The sequence below is a fragment of the Corvus kubaryi genome, unplaced genomic scaffold, assembly GCF_017639235.1.
Source record: "Corvus kubaryi isolate FWS band 111438036 unplaced genomic scaffold, C.kubaryi_AGA036_p1.0 37264, whole genome shotgun sequence".
In the NCBI taxonomy this organism is placed as follows: domain Eukaryota; kingdom Metazoa; phylum Chordata; class Aves; order Passeriformes; family Corvidae; genus Corvus; species Corvus kubaryi.
The window spans coordinates 152,669-170,595 of record NW_024581079.1 but is presented as its reverse complement, the minus strand read 5'-3'; the positions used below and the strand labels follow the sequence as shown (position 1 = coordinate 170,595).

Here is a 17,927-nt window from a genome sequence, read left to right as displayed (position 1 = left end):
GAAAAGAAAAGAAAAGAAAAGAAAAGAAAAGAAAAGAAAAGAAAAGATACAGAGGATATTCTATTTGATGAGTCCGAGTAAGAAGACTTACCAAGGCAAGCACCTGAGTGGGAGGGAAGCAGAATCCTCCTCCCACAGACTCAGTGCAAGCTTTGGGACTGACTCCTGTGGTGCCTGGGACTCTCATAAACACACCAGGTAAACGTGGAAGAACACGAGATTTTCTGGTGTTCTGCTCATGTTTTCTTGCCAGTGACAACAGCCCAAGACAGATGAGTTTAAATTAAAAAGCTCTGACCATGGTTTGATAACCCCTGGATGTAAGCGATAGGGGAAGAAAATAAAGCCACTCCCTTCCTTACCCCAGGCACCCAGGGCTGTAGGTAGGGATTCTGAGCAGTGGGAGCAGGAGAACTGCTGGAAGAGCATTTGCTTTTGTTGCTTTTGAAGAAAAGCTGTTATCATCACTGTGCAGTTTTTTGGAGCTTTTTCAGACCCCAGAAGCACCATGACTGGGTGTATCAAACACACACTGAGAGCCACGTAGCTTCAATTATAGCTTTGCCACAGGAATATATAATACTTCTTTTATCCCTGCCTTCTCATCTTGTGAAGGCCATGTACAGGTAAGAGAGTATAGGAAAGAGAGAAAGAAGGTGTAGGCGTTCAGGAGATCACTCATGTGGTGAACATGTTCCACTCTTTCAATGCAAGTTCACCTCACAGAAAAAGCATTTTGTGTGTAGCAGGATGCCAGCTCTAATGCACAAAAAAAAAATAGTACTTTTACAGGAAAACCATCTTAGATCTGTTAGCATGTTGCTCGTTGCATCACTTAAACCAAGTAGTACCTTTTTAAACTGCTGATGTCAACTTAATCAGGGTCAGTACTATAAAAGAAAATAGCTAAAAACAGTGACTGAAAACGCAGGTCTTTCACATCCCTAGAGTGAGTTTACTGGGGAACAGGAAGAAACAGTGAAGACCAAGCCTGTATTAAACTTTGCACCCTTCTTACCTATGAATAAAGAAATAGGTAGACCGGAGATTTTTTCAACATTTCTGTTATGCCTTCGGTACAACACACTCCAAGTCTGAACAGCCTGGCCAGGCTGCTCATTAACGTTTTTAAACTTCTCAACCAAAAACACCCAAGAGGAGAGTCACCTGCTCAGGACCTGTAGCTCTGCACTGCCTTAGGGACAGCACCCTGATGGAAGGCCCAGCCCCTGCTGTCACCCAGCTGTAAATGGTGCCCACAGTAAATGATGTTTGAAGCCCCATCCACTGTGCCATGATCAGTTTGGCTGTGGTTACAGGAACCACCAGCATCCATCCCTGTGCTGTGAGAGACACAGAGCAGCACATACCTCGTTGATGGCCAGCTGCTCCCCGCCTCCCCCGGGGTGGCCGTAGCGATGGTTGGAGCTCCGGAAGTCCTCGTACAGATCCTCCTCGCTTCCCACATCGTCTGTCAGGGCTGCCTTGTCCAGTGCTCCATCAGCAATCACTGCAACAACACAATGAACACATTGGTACAGCCCACAGGAGCCTCTGCAGCACTGCACCAGGACAGGAGCTCACTGGGGCAAGGGGCTCCATAACACAGCATAAAGGAGAAAAAGACAAGGAAACCACATAGGCAATTTTGGGTCAGAATTCCAGCCTCATGCTTGCCTGTTTTCAGAGAATTTTTCTCTGAAAATAACCCCTAAATGTTTGTGTCCCTTTTTAGACTGGAAAACATGATTTAAAACAATTCAACAAGTGCTGCACGTTGCAAAGAAAAGATCAAGCAAGAATAAGAAAACAAGGTCTGAAAAAAGGCATAGGGCAATGATGGCGCAAATGTGATTTTATTAGGACCTTGCTGTGTTGACAGGAAACTGGACTAGGTAACAAGGAGCTCATGTCCGCCACTTCATACCTTGAGGATTATGATTTACAAATCCTATCAGGCCAAAGGAAGTCTCAGCCTTTGGGAAAAACATTCACCTTCCTCTTTGTGCACACACTTATTGCAAACCCTTTTTGTTGCCTAAAAGGGTGTTTGCTCCAGAATTATCCATCATTACCACAGGAAGGCCATTCTGCTCAGCACAGCCCCAAACAAGCTACAGATAATGGAGGGTTCACAGTCTGCAGCTAGAACAAACACTGAAGTCTCAAGATATAAGCCTGAGAGAAGTATCAATGTGGCATTTATACTCCTTGCACAGAAGAAAGTGTCACTTCATCTGTTTCATGGGCAGGACTGTTTTCCTAAAGTCTCCTCGAGGTATTAGCAAAGACCCTTCAGTGGCATGTAGTGTCGCTCATCCCATCCCTGGACTGGTTACTGAACATTAACTTTCTGTTCTCAAATCTGTGAAAAATGGCAGTGGTTAAAGAAAACACTTGCTGACATATTCATGTGGATTAGCAACTGCTAGAGCAACAGTTTCCATGACAAAGCAGTGGGCTTTATGAAGATTTCAATGCATGAAGCAAGTACCTACACAAAGCTGATGCAGAGAACAGCTGATGTAACTGGTAATTTTAGTTCAATGGACTTGACATGGAAACAGGAGTAGAACTGAATGAAGAGAAAACACAGACATTACTATCACCACTCCTGGCAACAAGCTTGGCTGTGCAAGTTACATGATGTTACACTCCAAATTTTTGCAGAACAGGTAAAAAAAACCTTTTGAGCTTGACCTTGTAGAGCTTTAATAGGAAGCAACTCACGAACCTGGTCTTGAGTCCTCATTTCCCTTCATAATGCAAGTGCATCTTATGCACCTAACTGTGCCAAGGGGTCAAGAAAAGTCCCTAACATTTCATTAGTTTACTATTACCTGAAACCAAAGCTGCACCACATTAGCACTGAATAAAGTTCTGGCAGAGGTCACAGCCAGACCTGCAAACTTGTCCATCAACACTTTCAGTACACAGGATGGTTTGTTAAGGCTGCACCGCCTGATCACTTCTATTAACAGTGAGGGTAAATTCAGTGTAGCAGCTATCAGTTCAATGCAGTAACCCGACATCAAAATGACAAGTATGAGCTATTTTTAAACTAAATACTTGCTTGTTTATGCTTTGAATTCGATAAATAGGCACAACACAGTAAAGATTGTCTGAAGTTGAACTCCACTTGGTATTGATGGCAATTCAGGACACAAAGGTGCATATGAGCTTATGATTAAAGCAGAATTTTCTGTGCAAGTACAGAACTACCCAACCATTCAACTTTAAGTGACATTTCACAAAAAAATCAAGCATTCCCCTAGCTTTGCCCTGACACATCACATCGTTCATTATACAGAAGTTCTGTACTGAATATGTGCCAGTAGTATAGATTGCATACAAAGCAATTCTGGGGCTAAGACCTAGTCCATTAATATAAAACTCAAAACCACCTCGAATAACACTGATATTATAATTTCCTGCAGAGTTACCATGGTTAGAACTTCTAAAACTAAATTTAAGGGTATTAAAGGTATCACTTTTTGCTCATACACTGTCTGAAAAACCGTGGTCTGATAGTAATGAACAACTTCCAGTGTGTTAGTGCAGCACAGAAACAAATTAGAAATGTTTTTCAAGAACAAATAAAAATAAATCATTTATAAGAAGCAAGTCAGCAGTCACTTAATTCAAAACTCTTTGCTGCCCTCTGATCTCATTCTTTTCCCTTATTTTACACATGGCTTCATTGCTTTTCCCTTATGCATCTTCTGCTATTTTCACTGCTAAAAGTAACCTTCAACTTGAAAAATGTTCATTGACATCTTTAAAGCTTTTGTTTTTTGTCCCCACACTTTCCTATTTGTTCTTTGATCTGTGTTTAGATGAAAATCAAAAGCTCCAGGGAGGTATTTATCTGTGTTACTTAAAATGCTCTATACCTCTGCTAAGTGCCTTGAAAGCCATGCTTGCTTTTACTAGAGATCTGTTTTTCCTCTCTGATCTTACCAAGCTCATCAATTCTCTGCTGTCTCAAGACCACCTACTGCATTTGGGATTAGTTTTCCTGGTAAAAAAAGTCCTGATCGACATATTGCACCAAAACTACACTTCATAAGCACAAGAAAGTTCTCAGTCCTTGAGGAAGAATGGCCCAAGATAGCCATTACACATTTTCCCAAACTAATGCTGCAGGGAAGAATTAAATTAACGAAAAATAAGAATTTGCTCTGAAGCAGGTTAGATGAAAGACATGACCACAAATAAATAAAATAGTAGTCTGGAATGGTGACCCAATGCACTAGAAAACCATCAAGGACAGAGGAAAATGAAGGCTTTTAGTGTAGGAACTGACTTAACATGCAAAGCATAAACTAGGTCAAGTAGAAAAGAAGCAAGCACTATACAAAAATCTTAAAAGACAAGTTAGCAGAGATTGCTGAAACAGTCTATCAGCCTCCTCAACAGCACAGCACTGGGTGGACAGGCCACTATTAAACTGCACAGTAGCTAATTCAGATGCTTCATTCCTGCCACCTCCAAGTGCTCATCTCTGTCTAACACTGAAATCCAGTAGCACAGTCACGCCTGGCCTCTCCACGCCGCTCTGAAGCACTGACCTGACCTGTCCCTCCCTGGCAGTCAGGCCACACCAAGGAACAATATTCTGTCAAGAAGTAAAGCCCAAGCATCAATTAACTCAAGCAGATTTCTTCGTATTTTATACCACTGTCCTGATAAATTTCACTAAATAGGACAACAAACCCCATACACAGGAACTGAGGGAGGGGATGTCACCAGCATTTACTACTACAGCCAGTATGTGCAAGAACTAAAACTCTGCTTCATAGTGCTGCCAGCCCTAGCCCAAGCTTGGGATTTGTCATTCCAGTACAAAAGCAGATAGATAATTCTAGCAATAGCAGCTCACAAAAGAATGCCACACAAACTCTTTTTTATGCATCCATACAGATAAAGTGTCAAGAACCTGACTCCATGAAGAATTATCTTGAGGACATGAAGCTTCAAAACTCATACAAAACATGGCACCGAAGCCAGCGACTGGCACAGGTGGTCTATGTCCAAGTGCCTGAGCAGGCAGCACTTAGGCTGCATTCAAGGACAAAAGGGAAGGGTTCTGTGCAAATCGAGTGAGGCTTGATCAAAATGTTCCAGGTTCACCCTCCTTACACCTTCCTACAGAGTTTGGAATGCAGGTATAAGCAGGCAGTAGTGGGAAGGGTCCTGGCTGGGCTCTGCTTGTGCCCCTACCTTACTGAAAGGTGATGCCAGGCAATTCTAAGGAGTACCTGTACACAGCTCCAGAGCTCTCCAGCTCACCAGAAAGCCCCTGCAGCTGTTACCAGCTCTGTGGCTTCAGAGAAGAGCACTCACTCTGTGCTCACAAGGAGAGATAAACCATGCTGTACAACTCACTAGCACCCTGCCAGTGCCCTGCAACTGCATCCTGCTTAGAGGTAAGTTGGGATAATTGGAAGGCAGCTACCAGTATGGTAGGATTTTCACAATCAAGCCTAGGTGACACTGGAGAACAAACCAGCTGGGCTGCACTGGGACAGCCTCGATCTTCACCACCAACAGAGATGGCATGGATGGGAAAATAGAGAGAAAAGGTTTTGTGTTGTTCATCAAACTGGTGGGAAGACAAAAGAAGTTGGAATTAGATGATCTACTGGAGGTCTCAGAAAACAAATGTTAACTGTAGTCCAGAGTTCAGTTCAGACTAGTGTCACCTAGTACAGGTCACGCAGTTCCATACGTCTGTGCTTTGCTCCTCTCTCAAAGGATGGACCTACCTCATACATTCTAAGTGCCAGGAATTAGTGAACAAAAGCTGCTGTTAAACAATCAAACAAATAAAAAACTCAAACAAAAACCCAAACCAAAATAACCCCCCAGAAATCCGATACACCTACCACCATAAAAAAAAATAAAATTAAAGGAATATAATCCCACCCTCTCATTGGAAAATTATTCTCACAGAATAAATTTCTAGAATAGTTTCCTCAGAGGAGCTGGACACTGCAGCCCCAAATTTAGCACAGCCTCTTAACAGAGCTCTCTCAAAGTCACAGAGGTTTATGTCTCAGCTGGAATAAACCCCAGCAGCTCCCCAGCGGCGAGGAGCTCCAGACGTGTGTCTGGGTCACAAGCCTGAACAATGACCCAGGACTGAAGGAAAAGGGGCTAGAGGCATTTTCCCAAAATGTTGGTTATCTGTTTTCACTTGACTTACAGTCTACAGCTTTTAGGGGTAAGGCTGGGATAGGAATCCATGACGATTACAGACAGCTTGGAAAGCCAAGAGCATCCGTAGTTTATTAAAAGCACATTATATTGACAAAGGGAAAAAATTTTCTGTATTTGAATTCTTTCTTTCAAGTGTTCTTTTTCCACATCCACCCATTTCATTTGTTTCTGTAGCATTTACATTTAAAATAATTCACCAAAACAACAGTAGGAGCCTGATTTACACTCACAGAGCGAATTAATTCAGAGCTAACAACATCATCCTCTCTGCCTCACTGAGCAGAGATTGCTGTGGTTGTGTGCAGCCCACAGGAAAGCGCAGTGCAGCTGCTGAAGGAAGCACTTCAAGAGATTTAAGATGATAAACAAGTGAATGGCATGCACGGGGTAGGGAACCACACCCAGACTACATTGCCCAGGTGAGAAGACCCCCTCCTCTTCACCCACTTGGGACTGCTAAACCCTTCTCTCCTTCGAAATACCTGCCACAGTAGTGCTGCAGCCTCCATCAGTCCTGTTCTCAATTATGTGCTTCATTTATCAGACGCTTGGTACACGGAGGTCCCTATGCAGCTGCCACAGTAAAATCCATCAGAGTGATGTCATCCCACTTCTGCCCCAGCAGTGCAATTCTACAGCTCTTACTGTGCTGATGGACCCTCTCTCACCATTCTGCTTATGGTTGTGGGCCAGTTTAACAGGAAGAGGGAAGTCAGGCAGGGAATTAGCAACAAGGGAACAATGACCAGTTAGGATGAGCTTCATGAGGAGAAAAAAACCAAAACAAACCACCAAAACAAACAAGAAAATCGCCAGGAAGTGGTTCTTCTTGAGATCTAAGGTCCTTACGATGACATTTCTGAGTAGGTAATGAAATCATGTTAAGCCAATCTTTGAAGGAGAAATCAGACTGGGAAGGAAAGACAGAAAATATTTAAGTGGAGAAAGCAAGCTTCGTCGCCTCCATTTTAAAGAAATATTAGAAGGGAAGGGATTCAACATAACAAAATTTAATTAACATTTTGGTATAGTGCCACAAACAGAATTTCTTTTGTGAATGAAGCCAGTTCCTAATTAGCTGAGGTAAAGAGCAAATCTGTGCTTGAAAACAAAAAGGACAGCTCTTCACTGGAAAACCAAGCACAGGTCCGCTGTGGGTCTGCTGGGCACATCACCCAGGGTACCATTCATCAGCAATAATGCACTGAGCCACCCACTCAGGTTTCAAGAGTTTTTAAATCCCAATTAGAATCTAAATGACTTTCAGGGAGGCTTAAGGGAGTTCTCAACTCTCTCGGGTAGCAGAGATAATTATGGGGAAGAGAGACGTGGATTATGAATGGCTCTGCAGCTCTGACTCCCATGTCCCCACTCGCAGCTTGGCCCACTTTGTCCTGGCACACACAGGGCAGAGAGCTGCCCCCAGCCCCTTCCTGGTTTGCTGAGTGATGGTACAACTGGGAGAGGGGGAGCGATTTAAATAGTTTTGAAGAAGAGTGGGCATAATGGGAAAAACAGATAGAAAAATCACATAAATATACTTTCTTCATCCAAAGCCTCATCCTTTGTTGAAAAGTCCCTCTGTTGTACTGCACACAAACTATTAATTCACTGGCCATGTTCCCATCACAGCTACTGACTTGGAAAAAAGCAGGCACATCCTGATCCTCCATGTGTTTGTTGTTTATTTGCTCAGGTCTGATTACTCATCCATAGTGACTGTTTGCTCTCATTTTGCAGAGGAACGTCTCTGGAAATGCTATTTATTTTATGTCTGGACAAGACTGAACACAACAGGGGCCAATTCTAGTTCAGTCCTTTAAGCCCTATTACAATCTAAGCATTAAGTCAATGGCAGCAATCAAAGCTAGCAGACAAATCTTTTCTAGTACCCAGGCACATTCTTTACCATAACCTTGGTAGGATGTACAAGTTGGAATACCTGGCATGTCATTTACTGTATTTAATCCAACAAGGAATTTTATTTGTTGAAGTGGCTGCTATTTAAAGGAGTTTGGATGTGTGTGTGTGTCTAGGTGAAACAATCTACAACAATTTTTTGAAAGCTTCCTCTGTGAAAGACTAAAATGATTGCCTTTCTTGTTTCTAGCAGGTAGCATGCACTGACATTCCAAATTCGTGCTGAACTCTTACCTGTCCATTTCACTCTGCTGCTTAGTCCTGTGCCTGCTATGTCTTGAAGTAAAAATCAAATCTAGAGCAAACTGCTTTTCCTTGATGTTAAAACCACCACCAGCACCAAAGCTGCCCCTTCATCAGACCACTGCATCCCAAAATACTGCCAGGCTGCTGGCTGGGAAAAAACACGTCTGACACTGTCTGGTGGAGCGTGACCAGAGTCAGTTCAGATCAGCAGTGTCCTCGGATGAGCTATCAGCTCACCTGCAAAGTTGAAAATGCTACGTCCCTGTATCCATATCCACCCATTCTTACCCAGAAGTGTAACAAAAACTGAGGAAATTCGAGCAAATGGGCCAGGAAACCAGAACAATAGTTATTTACAGTGGGCAACACCTACTTCAGCAAACATAGGAGGTAAAAGCAACATCAAAGAGTGTTAGTACAGCTGACAAGCCTGGCAAAAATGGACTGGAAAAGATTTTGTCAATAAGATTCCAGGAATTTATTTGTTTTTATCTGTTTATTTTTAGAAGAGCATCGGCTCCAGATTTTCAAAACCTTAAAGGCACATCCCACAAGTTGGAAGATCAGCAATCTGGCAAAAAGAGACACACTGCTTATTTAAAAGATTATTCCCACAGAGTCCTCTATATGATCGCAACACTTGCCACTACTTCAGCGCATGGATACACGTGGCATCATTCCTAGAAGTCACCTTCTCTCAGGTTTTGTTTGCACAAATAGATGAAATTTGCCTGTGGGAATGTGCAAACAAAGGAGCCACACTATCTGCTGCTGAGTCTTATTGCTCTGCCTTCACTTAATCTGAGTTCATCTGAACCAAAGCCCTGGTGCATACTCAAGCATTCCCAAAAATCTGTGTTTTAATCCCTTTTTTTCTCCTCCAGAATGCAAACTAAAGACCCTCAAACAATTCAGACAGAACCAATATTTCTAGTCATCACCAGGCCTCAAATAAAGACCTTCAACAGAAAATGTTCCCCCACTCTCTCAGGAATTGCTGTTCCTCCTAACTCTGCAGCTACTTTTCAAAGACTTAATTGGTGATTTTTTCATGCAAGTGCTCTTATGTCCCAAATCTCACACTGCCCTTGGCTGTTTTAATTCTATTGATTTAGCGATGATTTGCTTCCCCTCTAAAACAACCTCCTCAGAGCACTCTCAGAGGAGAGTGGTAGGAACCCAAGCTGTCGTGGGCTCTGACAGAGCCTCCTTTCTTGTACCTGTTACTTTATTAGACAAAGGAAAGAATGCAAATATGCTGTAGAAAATTCTTGTTGACTTACATTCCCAAAGATTCTGCATTTTTATTGTCTCTACATTCAAGCATACCCTCAAAAGGCCAAGAGCTTGGAAGCTAAGTCTTTGCTAAAGATTTTGTTGCCAGAAAGCAAAAAATTTTCTTCATTCTTAAGTCACAGTCTAGAAAAAAGAAAATTCCACTACACACTAAGGTTTAGCTACTGGCCTGAAAAAACACACTGTAAAAAATGGTTAAGGTCATTTTTATGAAGAACTGACACTAGGATGTAAAACAATTCAGATCACAATAGTCTCTAAAATGTTCCACTTGGTCATGCCAACTTTGCATGGATAAAAACCAGACACAGGTCTTTCTTATAATGGCATAGTCGCCATTATAACTTGAATGATTGAAAATGAAGAATTGTTTTTATAATAATTTAAAGCCTTGACAACGTGGCTACTTTGGTTAAGGCAAAACTAACACCAGAGCCTAGAGGAGGCCTGCAAGGCCCAAATAGGCTGATGAGTGACACATGCACTGGGCACAGGCTGTTTCCAGCACAGTCAGCACAAAGAGCCACTGCTGGCACTTGTGAAAAGCAGGCTGTTTATCCAAGTGTCTGAGGACGGATTTAAGAGGCTAACTTCGAACACTTCAATTTGAAAAATGTGACCTTTGTTTTTTCCCAGAATTCTGCATAAATGCCATAAATCTAGTCTTTATCTTAGTGAAGCTATCCAGGCTGACAAGTAGCTTATATCTATGACCTTGACCATAGAAGTAATTAAAAATGAATGCCATGAGAAGACTTTCAATTGCTCTTGTGCATTATCAAGTACAAGTCTCAAGGGGCAGCAAGACTGTTTTGTTGACATTATTTTGAATGACCAGTCTTCATGTAACACACAACACATCTTCTGGTTTCATGCTGGGGATACAATACCTTCCTTAAAAATACTGTTAAAACTGCTTTACCTATAGGAAATCCTCTGTCCCAGTTTATATGTTAATCTGAGTTCTAAGAAAATCCCTGAGATCAAGCTACCAAATATTTCTGAGAGGAAAATGGAAAATCAGGGATTAATATTATTTAACTACAACTGCCACAACAGTGAAGGGATCAGGCTTTTTGCAGCATACCACTTGCATCACACGATCCTACACAATGGAGTCAGACACTGAATTAGTCAGAGAAATTCTTTGGTGTTATTCAGAACAGATTTGGGAGATCAGCTCTGAGCAAGCTACAGGAGAGATGCTGGACATGGCCAATGTAATCAAGTTTTTATATTTGAGTAGAAAAAGACACAAGAGCATTGCCATTGGAAGATGGGTGCAGAATGGCAGGGCACCTCATCAGCTCAGGGACCTCATGGGCAGAGACAAGGTGGAAATATGAACCCACTCAGACATCACATATTTACGCTTCTGTTAGTAAACTTTGCTGCCAGACTCCAGGACTGACTGGTTTTAACAATCAGTACCTGTGCTGAAGACCAGGTCTGCAAACCAAGGAAAGAAGGTTGGAGCCCAGAGATGACCTGGATGAGTGTCCTGCCCTCAATGCTTGTCTGGGGGTTCACTTCACACCAGTGAGCCCTCACTACCTCTCCTCCCCAGGGACTCCAGACTTCCGTGCTAGTGATATATGTGAAAGTGAAAGACCCTGCCCCAAAATAATTTCAAACTGTACATGGACAGCAATATTCTTATGAAATACATTGAAGAACTCAAGGACAGGCTGTACGGCCTTATTCATTTGATTCTGTTCTTGCTGTGGGGCAGGAACAGAGCTGCCAGCTGTGAAGTATTTGTTCCCTGGGAGTCTGGGGATGCAGATATGATATATTACAGCAAATAAGATTTAAAGAATTAGGCTCCAGATACTGAACCTACTGATTGATGCATCTCAATAAACTTTCAGATATCATAGGAACAAAAGGGTTTTGTTTACTTTCAATAAAATTAAGTTTCCTAGGAAACTGGTGTGAGAAGGTACCTCATTTCAGAGTTTTTCCACAACATCCAGCTCCAGGTCTGAATTGTGGCTGGATGTGTCAGATGCAATCTCACCGTACAGCAAGAAAACACTTCCAAGGAAAATATTATTCCTCTTGAAATACATTAAGTATTCAATTCAAAGCCATTATTAATCACCCCTTTAAAAGGAAAAAACATTCTGTCAAGGTCACGTTGGCCAGGGTGCCTTTCATAGTTAAATTCATCACTTAGGATGTTTACTGTGGGCTTCAAGAAGGAAATCAGAACAGCAGAATTGGTCAGATCAGCATTTCAGCAAATCATGAGCCTGAGATGCTAAGCGTGCATTTTGAACTGTGAATTCCAAATGACACATTACCACTTACAGATCATTGGATGCAACACAGAATATTTTGGAAGCTTTGGAAGCTAATTTAAAAGTTGAACCCACCCCCAGCTGGAGATGGTAAAAATTAAGTGCAGTCAAATGCAGCTGTATTGAAGGCATCAGCCAGAAAAGGGACATTCTCCTAGAGATACAGCTGCAGCAGGCAAATCATGCTTGCAAATCTGACACCAGTGCTGGAACTTGCTTGCAAAATACACCCAGGCTAAAACAAGGACAGTCCCTTCCAGAGCAAGTCTCTGTGTGTTCTAATGCACTGCCCTGGTCAACTAACCTGCAGTTCTTTATCAGTTGTTTGGATTTATGAAACAAGCACAATAATCCTTTCACTCAAGGGCAGGTATGTCAAATGTCATCTTTCCTGTGTTTAGCCAAATTTTAAGACACTGAATTCCACAGTGCCACTGCTATTGTATGCCATCTGTGCATTTTAAACTGGCTGATGACATGGTCCTCATGATGTGTAAACACAATATCTGTCAGTTCAGATTATATTTCTGTGAGACCAAGCTCCTGGCTCATTTTCATATTCATCATGAACAGTTCTGGGCAGAAACAACTTCCTTTAAGTTAAGGTATAGCTGTCTTTGTCTCGTAAATTCAAATAATTATTTTATTTTCAGCTTTGGTGGTATTCCCCTGCACCAAAAGCCCAACTTCATCATTTCTGAGTGACAGCCTATGTAATGCAGGATTATTACATCAAAGGACAACACTGAAGTATCAATAAAGGAAAGAGGCCCTCAGGAGACTACTGTCAAAAGATATAAATTTCTTCCTCTGATATGAAAAAATCCCTACCCTAACCTCTAAAACAAATTCCCAGATGATGTCCATCCATCCTGGAAAGCCATCCATCTTTGCTTTGACAATGACCAGTGCTTTCAGCACCAAAAACATTTGTTTTACTTGACAAGTAAGGGGCGTGTAAAGAGTGACCTGGACAGCCCGACAGGAGGGCAACACCAGCAGGGCAAGGCTCACCCTGCACGGTGCTGCTGTGCATGCCAGGCCAGGGCTGCACTGCCTCACCTCAACAGCCACAGATTTTTCCCAAAAGCAGCCATGGGAGATACTGATCTACTGCTCCTCAGTTTTTGTAAAATCCAGTATTCAGGAACAGATAAGAACAGTGAGTGTTGTTGATTTATTCCAAAGAAGCTTTAAAAGAGAATTATTCTAGTGATTAAAATCAGTGAGTGAGGCATACGGCATGTACTGGGGACCATGGAAGCTTAGCATGCTGTAAAATTCATGAAAAAATTTAGGATGCATTCTTAGTCCACAAGGCCATTTGGGTGCAGCAATGCCAGATATTCCACGCACATCCCTTTGGTGTTTGGCATCCTGCATTCAGAGCGTATGGCTGAACTGCAGCACTCTGTCAGCCTGACTTAGGGGGTGATGCCGCAATGCAGCCCTTTGTGATCGCCTGGGAGCGCAAAATGATTAACAGACCTCATCCCTTACTGTGGCTGGAGAGAGCCAGCACTGCTACCAACTGCAGTCCTGCACAGGACCACGGCAGACAAGTGCAGAGGACACTCTTCAGCCATTCAGGTATGACCCTTCTACTCACAAACTAACCCAAAGCAAACTCATGAATCTTTACAAATTAGCTTTTTGCTTGTACCAACAAACTGCATTGACCATCTCTTCTCCTCTTTTTCTTCTGAACAAAACCAGAAGATGGGTAAGAGGGACCTGTATCACCCTGTAGCAACCTCCCCACCCCAGCTGTCTCAGCACTGTAGAGCTCTAAATCCCACCCCATTAGAGAGCAGCCCCTCCAAGGAGCCCACCATGCAGCTGACAGAGCCATTGTACATATCGATGAGAGATATAAATCTCCTCACGATCCTGTTTCCTCAAACCTTGATTAATTACACTTCTGTCTGCCTTCTTTCCTTTCAAACACAAATGCAAAGGACAGGCACCAAAAGTGGGACATTCTCCCCCTCAAGTCCATTTCTGAACTCAGCAGGTGCAGTTCCACTGAGGGCAGGAAACTGCCATTTCTAGACTATGTTCCTGGTGTCTGCTTATCTTTCCTGCTGGAAACGTAGCAAATGTCATCAAAGTGTATCAGAAGTTAAACAATCCCCTTGACTCCAGTATCCCTTTGCTGTAAATACAGTCTGAGCTTGTTTGAACTGGAAATTGTCATTCTTGGCAATAATTGCTCTGTACACAGCAGTGCCTCCAATCAATACCAAGGCACATTTCCTGAGCTGTATGAGTTTTCGTTACTAGCCTCAGAGTAACCTTAAAAGTTTGAGCTCATTCTTTTCACCACACTGCACAGATCCTTCTTTGCATAATCTCAAAAATGTCAACAGCAAAACAATCAGAACAGGCACAAGAGGCGCCTGCCTGGTTTCGATGCAGCATAGATTTCCAGTCTGATAAAAGCTAGAGGGCTCTCTCAGAGGTGAGAGAAAAATGCTCTCCATGTGCACATATCCCTTTTCATGGGGAACAGATTGATCCTAGATGGGAGGGACAAAAAGAACACATGAATTCACAACTAAACAAGGTAGTAGCAGAGAGATGATGAAAAATATAATTAATACCTCCATTCTAATTAGCACTCCCAGTCTAAAGCAACAAAATAGCACCCTTTGATATTGGCCCTCCTCAATACTGTAGGCACAACACATGAAGTTTTCACTTGTAACGATCATTTCTCCATATGTTCTGCAGTAGCTGGGATCACCAAAGGTTTGAGTTGTCACTTTGGAGGGAGCTTGGGCACTGACAGCTGGAATGGTTGGCACTCAGATACTATGGTCATGGATCATCACGGTGACTCCGCCACTAAATCTACAGCTTCACATTTCAGCCAACTCCAGTATAATCCAGCCTTTTGAGAGGCAGAGAAGCACATTATGAAGATGTTACTCCTCTGAGCAGTGGGGTCTGGGACTTGTAAAAGTGACTGGGGCTGATGAAAAAATCAGTGAGGAGAAGGCCTCTGTGCTCCTGGTGACAGCACTGCGGCATCGCTGCCTACAGAACACATTTGATTCCTGTGGCCTTGGCTATTGCCAGAACCACTGAAATCTGTCAAACCCAAGGGAGAGCTGAGTTTGGTCAGTGTGAGGACAGCTTCTGGACTTGACAAGTACTTTCCTCTCCCTTTTGGCAAATGGAAATAGTGTGAACTCAATCTCACCACAAGTGATGCTACTTCCTCAACTAAGCATCCACTTTGTTCCTTAGAATCATCTCAGTTAGATCTCCCTCTGGAAAGCAACAGCAGGAAAAGGAGAAATTTGCACCTAATTCAGTGTCCTGTCAGGATTTTGCTCGGCACAAAAATCCGTATCTTCATCATGCTCACAGAAATGGTTACCTGGAAATAGGAGTTTTAGGCAAAAAAATTCTCACATTAAAATTCCAGATACTTCCACAGTCAAAAAGACAACAAATCCCAGAATTATACAGTTTGCAAAGAGAGTCCAGGGCAGACACTATTGCTAAGGTACCATAAAGGTCAGCTCACACCAGGAGTCAGCAGCAAGAGAAGGAAGCCTGCTCAATGGGCTCACCACCTCATCTTTCAGAAGAACATGAGCAACAACAACAGCTTTATCTAACAGTAGCAAAGGGGAGAGAAGGTGCAGGCTGCATCATATCATGAACAGATTGCCCAAAAAAGACCCATGATGCAAAACATCCCCCCCAGTTATTAATTTATACTTCCAACATCAGTGAGTGAGGCTGTTATTACCCATACACTCAAATAATCTCGCTTTTCTGTGTGATGTGGAAAAAGCTGAGCAAGACCAAGCTGGATAGGAGGACAAGTGAAGCAAACAGAGAGCCCTGTACAAAGTGATGCCAGCAAGACACACTCCTTGTTTTCCTACCCTCATTCCAGGAAGGGAACATGTCCCCAGCCCCATAGCCACAATTAGTATTGTGTAGAAGGGGCAGATTCCCTCTTGTTGCCACTCAACCTCAGAGATATTAATCTCCACTGTAGCAATATGAGAGGATTTGGACTTTAAAAACAACATATGAAACCACATAAATATGTTTCAGAAACAGATTGAAACAATTCAACTAGTGGAAAAAGCCTCCTCAGTCTCTAACTAGTGGATTGCATTTGTCCGGCAAGGGGTGACAGGCAAATTTTGGCTTGAGAGAACAACTTGTAAATTGTATTCCCATGGCCCACAAACAAATTATGCTGTGTTCTAATGAGAAAGATATTGAGAGACTGCTTTGATTTTCTCTTGGTCCAGCATTTGATTTATGTCTCCTTCAATCCCTCCCCAGTTATCTTTGCTCTAAGAAGACCAAGGGTGAAGCCAAATGCAGCCACTTAGAGCTAACAACGACATAGAGATGGCCCCGGAGGCATCACAGCAGAATCTGGAATTCTCATTCCCAGTGGGTATACAATACCATTTTTAGTAGCTGCTGACCTGTGTTAGCAAAAGAATGGGGTCAGAAAGGCAAGAAAACACAGATGTAGCACAGTATTGCAGAAGACAGAGTGTGAGACAGCCCACCAAAAAACTGCACATACCATTAAGTACTGAGCAGCACGTCGCTGCTGAAAACACTCCCTGATAACAGCTGGCATCTGGATTCTGTGCCTCACAAAGCAGCAACTGATGATGTCAGTAAAACAGTTAAATGCCATCATATCTAAATTATTCTTTGGTGATATTTTTTGTTCATTTTTGGAACAGAATTGAGAGTCACCACAGATAAGTTCTCCAAGATGGGGGTACTAAGATGCCTAGAACACCAAACTTGATCTAATACTTCCTCCCTCCATGACTCACATAGTTGGAATTACCTATGGGACCTTCCGGGTACCCTACTGAGCCTACAACAGCCACAACTCAAACATCTACACAACATGGCACTGAAAGTGAAGAGGGGGCCTGTGAACTCATCTTCATTCTATACAAATACATAGAAGACTTTTAAATACATAAATTAGTAGGCAATAAATATCTTGGAAACATAAGTGTGCTCCTAACTGTGCAGAAAGGATTTAATCCGACTTTTGCCAGAGTAAAGGAATATTGGAACGGAACCAAAGTTATTTACTGTGCAGTAATGAAATAAAAAGATCAATGAAGCCAATTACTTGAATTGCAGCTCAAAGCATAGGTGATGGCCCAGTGTTCATTCTGATCTTGTCTACACGAGACAAGAATGGAAAGGACCCTCACAAAATCTTCTTGCCGGTTCATCTGCTCCGAAGCTGAATCTACAGCAAGTCGTAGTTTCTGAGAAAGGTTTCCCAAATCTCCTCCTCGAGACCTTTACTGACTGAGGCTTCGCAATCTCTCCAGATAATCTTTTTCCAGGGGTCTCCTAGCATCCAATCAGAGACATCTTTGCCACAGATTTCCCAACCTCTTCTCCCCTCTCACGATCCCCAACACATAAATAAGAATCAAATTGTTACCTTCATGACAGCCTTCCCAGGAATTTCAAGATTCATGTCTTCCTCCATTCTCCTCTACTGCACACCCCTAAAATCATCCAAACTTCTTCTGTAGATCACGTGCCCCAGATTACTCTCATTACTTTCTTCTGGATCCTCTCCAACTCATCCCACAGAACTCTTACTGCAGTGCCCAAAAATATGCTCTGTATCTCCTTTAAACCACTACACATACACTTAACAAGTCAGCCTACACACAGTTTCATACTTCAAGCTAAGCATATTCAAATGGCAGTGCTAGGAGTTCAGAACAGCTTTATTTTAAATTATAGAGAAGATTGATGTAGTGCATTTTAGACTAGACTGGGCAACAAGAATGCATCTGCCATGGAGTCACTCAAATTCAGTTAAATTGAGGGCACTGTGTTTCTGGGCCCCAGTAGCTGTTGCTGTCTTCACCTAAGTTCAGTGCTATTCCATGAGAAAGGTGCCAGACC

The 17,927-nt window shown here is 42.6% G+C and overlaps 1 protein-coding gene across 1 annotated transcript in view; it reads right to left on the bottom strand.

Moving 5' to 3' along the window:
• ARHGEF4 (Rho guanine nucleotide exchange factor 4) overlaps positions 1 to 17,927 on the bottom strand; it is a 173,481-nt gene that overhangs the window by 46,624 nt on the left and 108,930 nt on the right. The window contains exon 5 of the mRNA XM_042024511.1: positions 1,371 to 1,510. Coding sequence (XP_041880445.1) covers positions 1,371 to 1,510 — 140 coding nt within the window. The remainder of the gene's footprint in view (positions 1 to 1,370; positions 1,511 to 17,927) is intronic.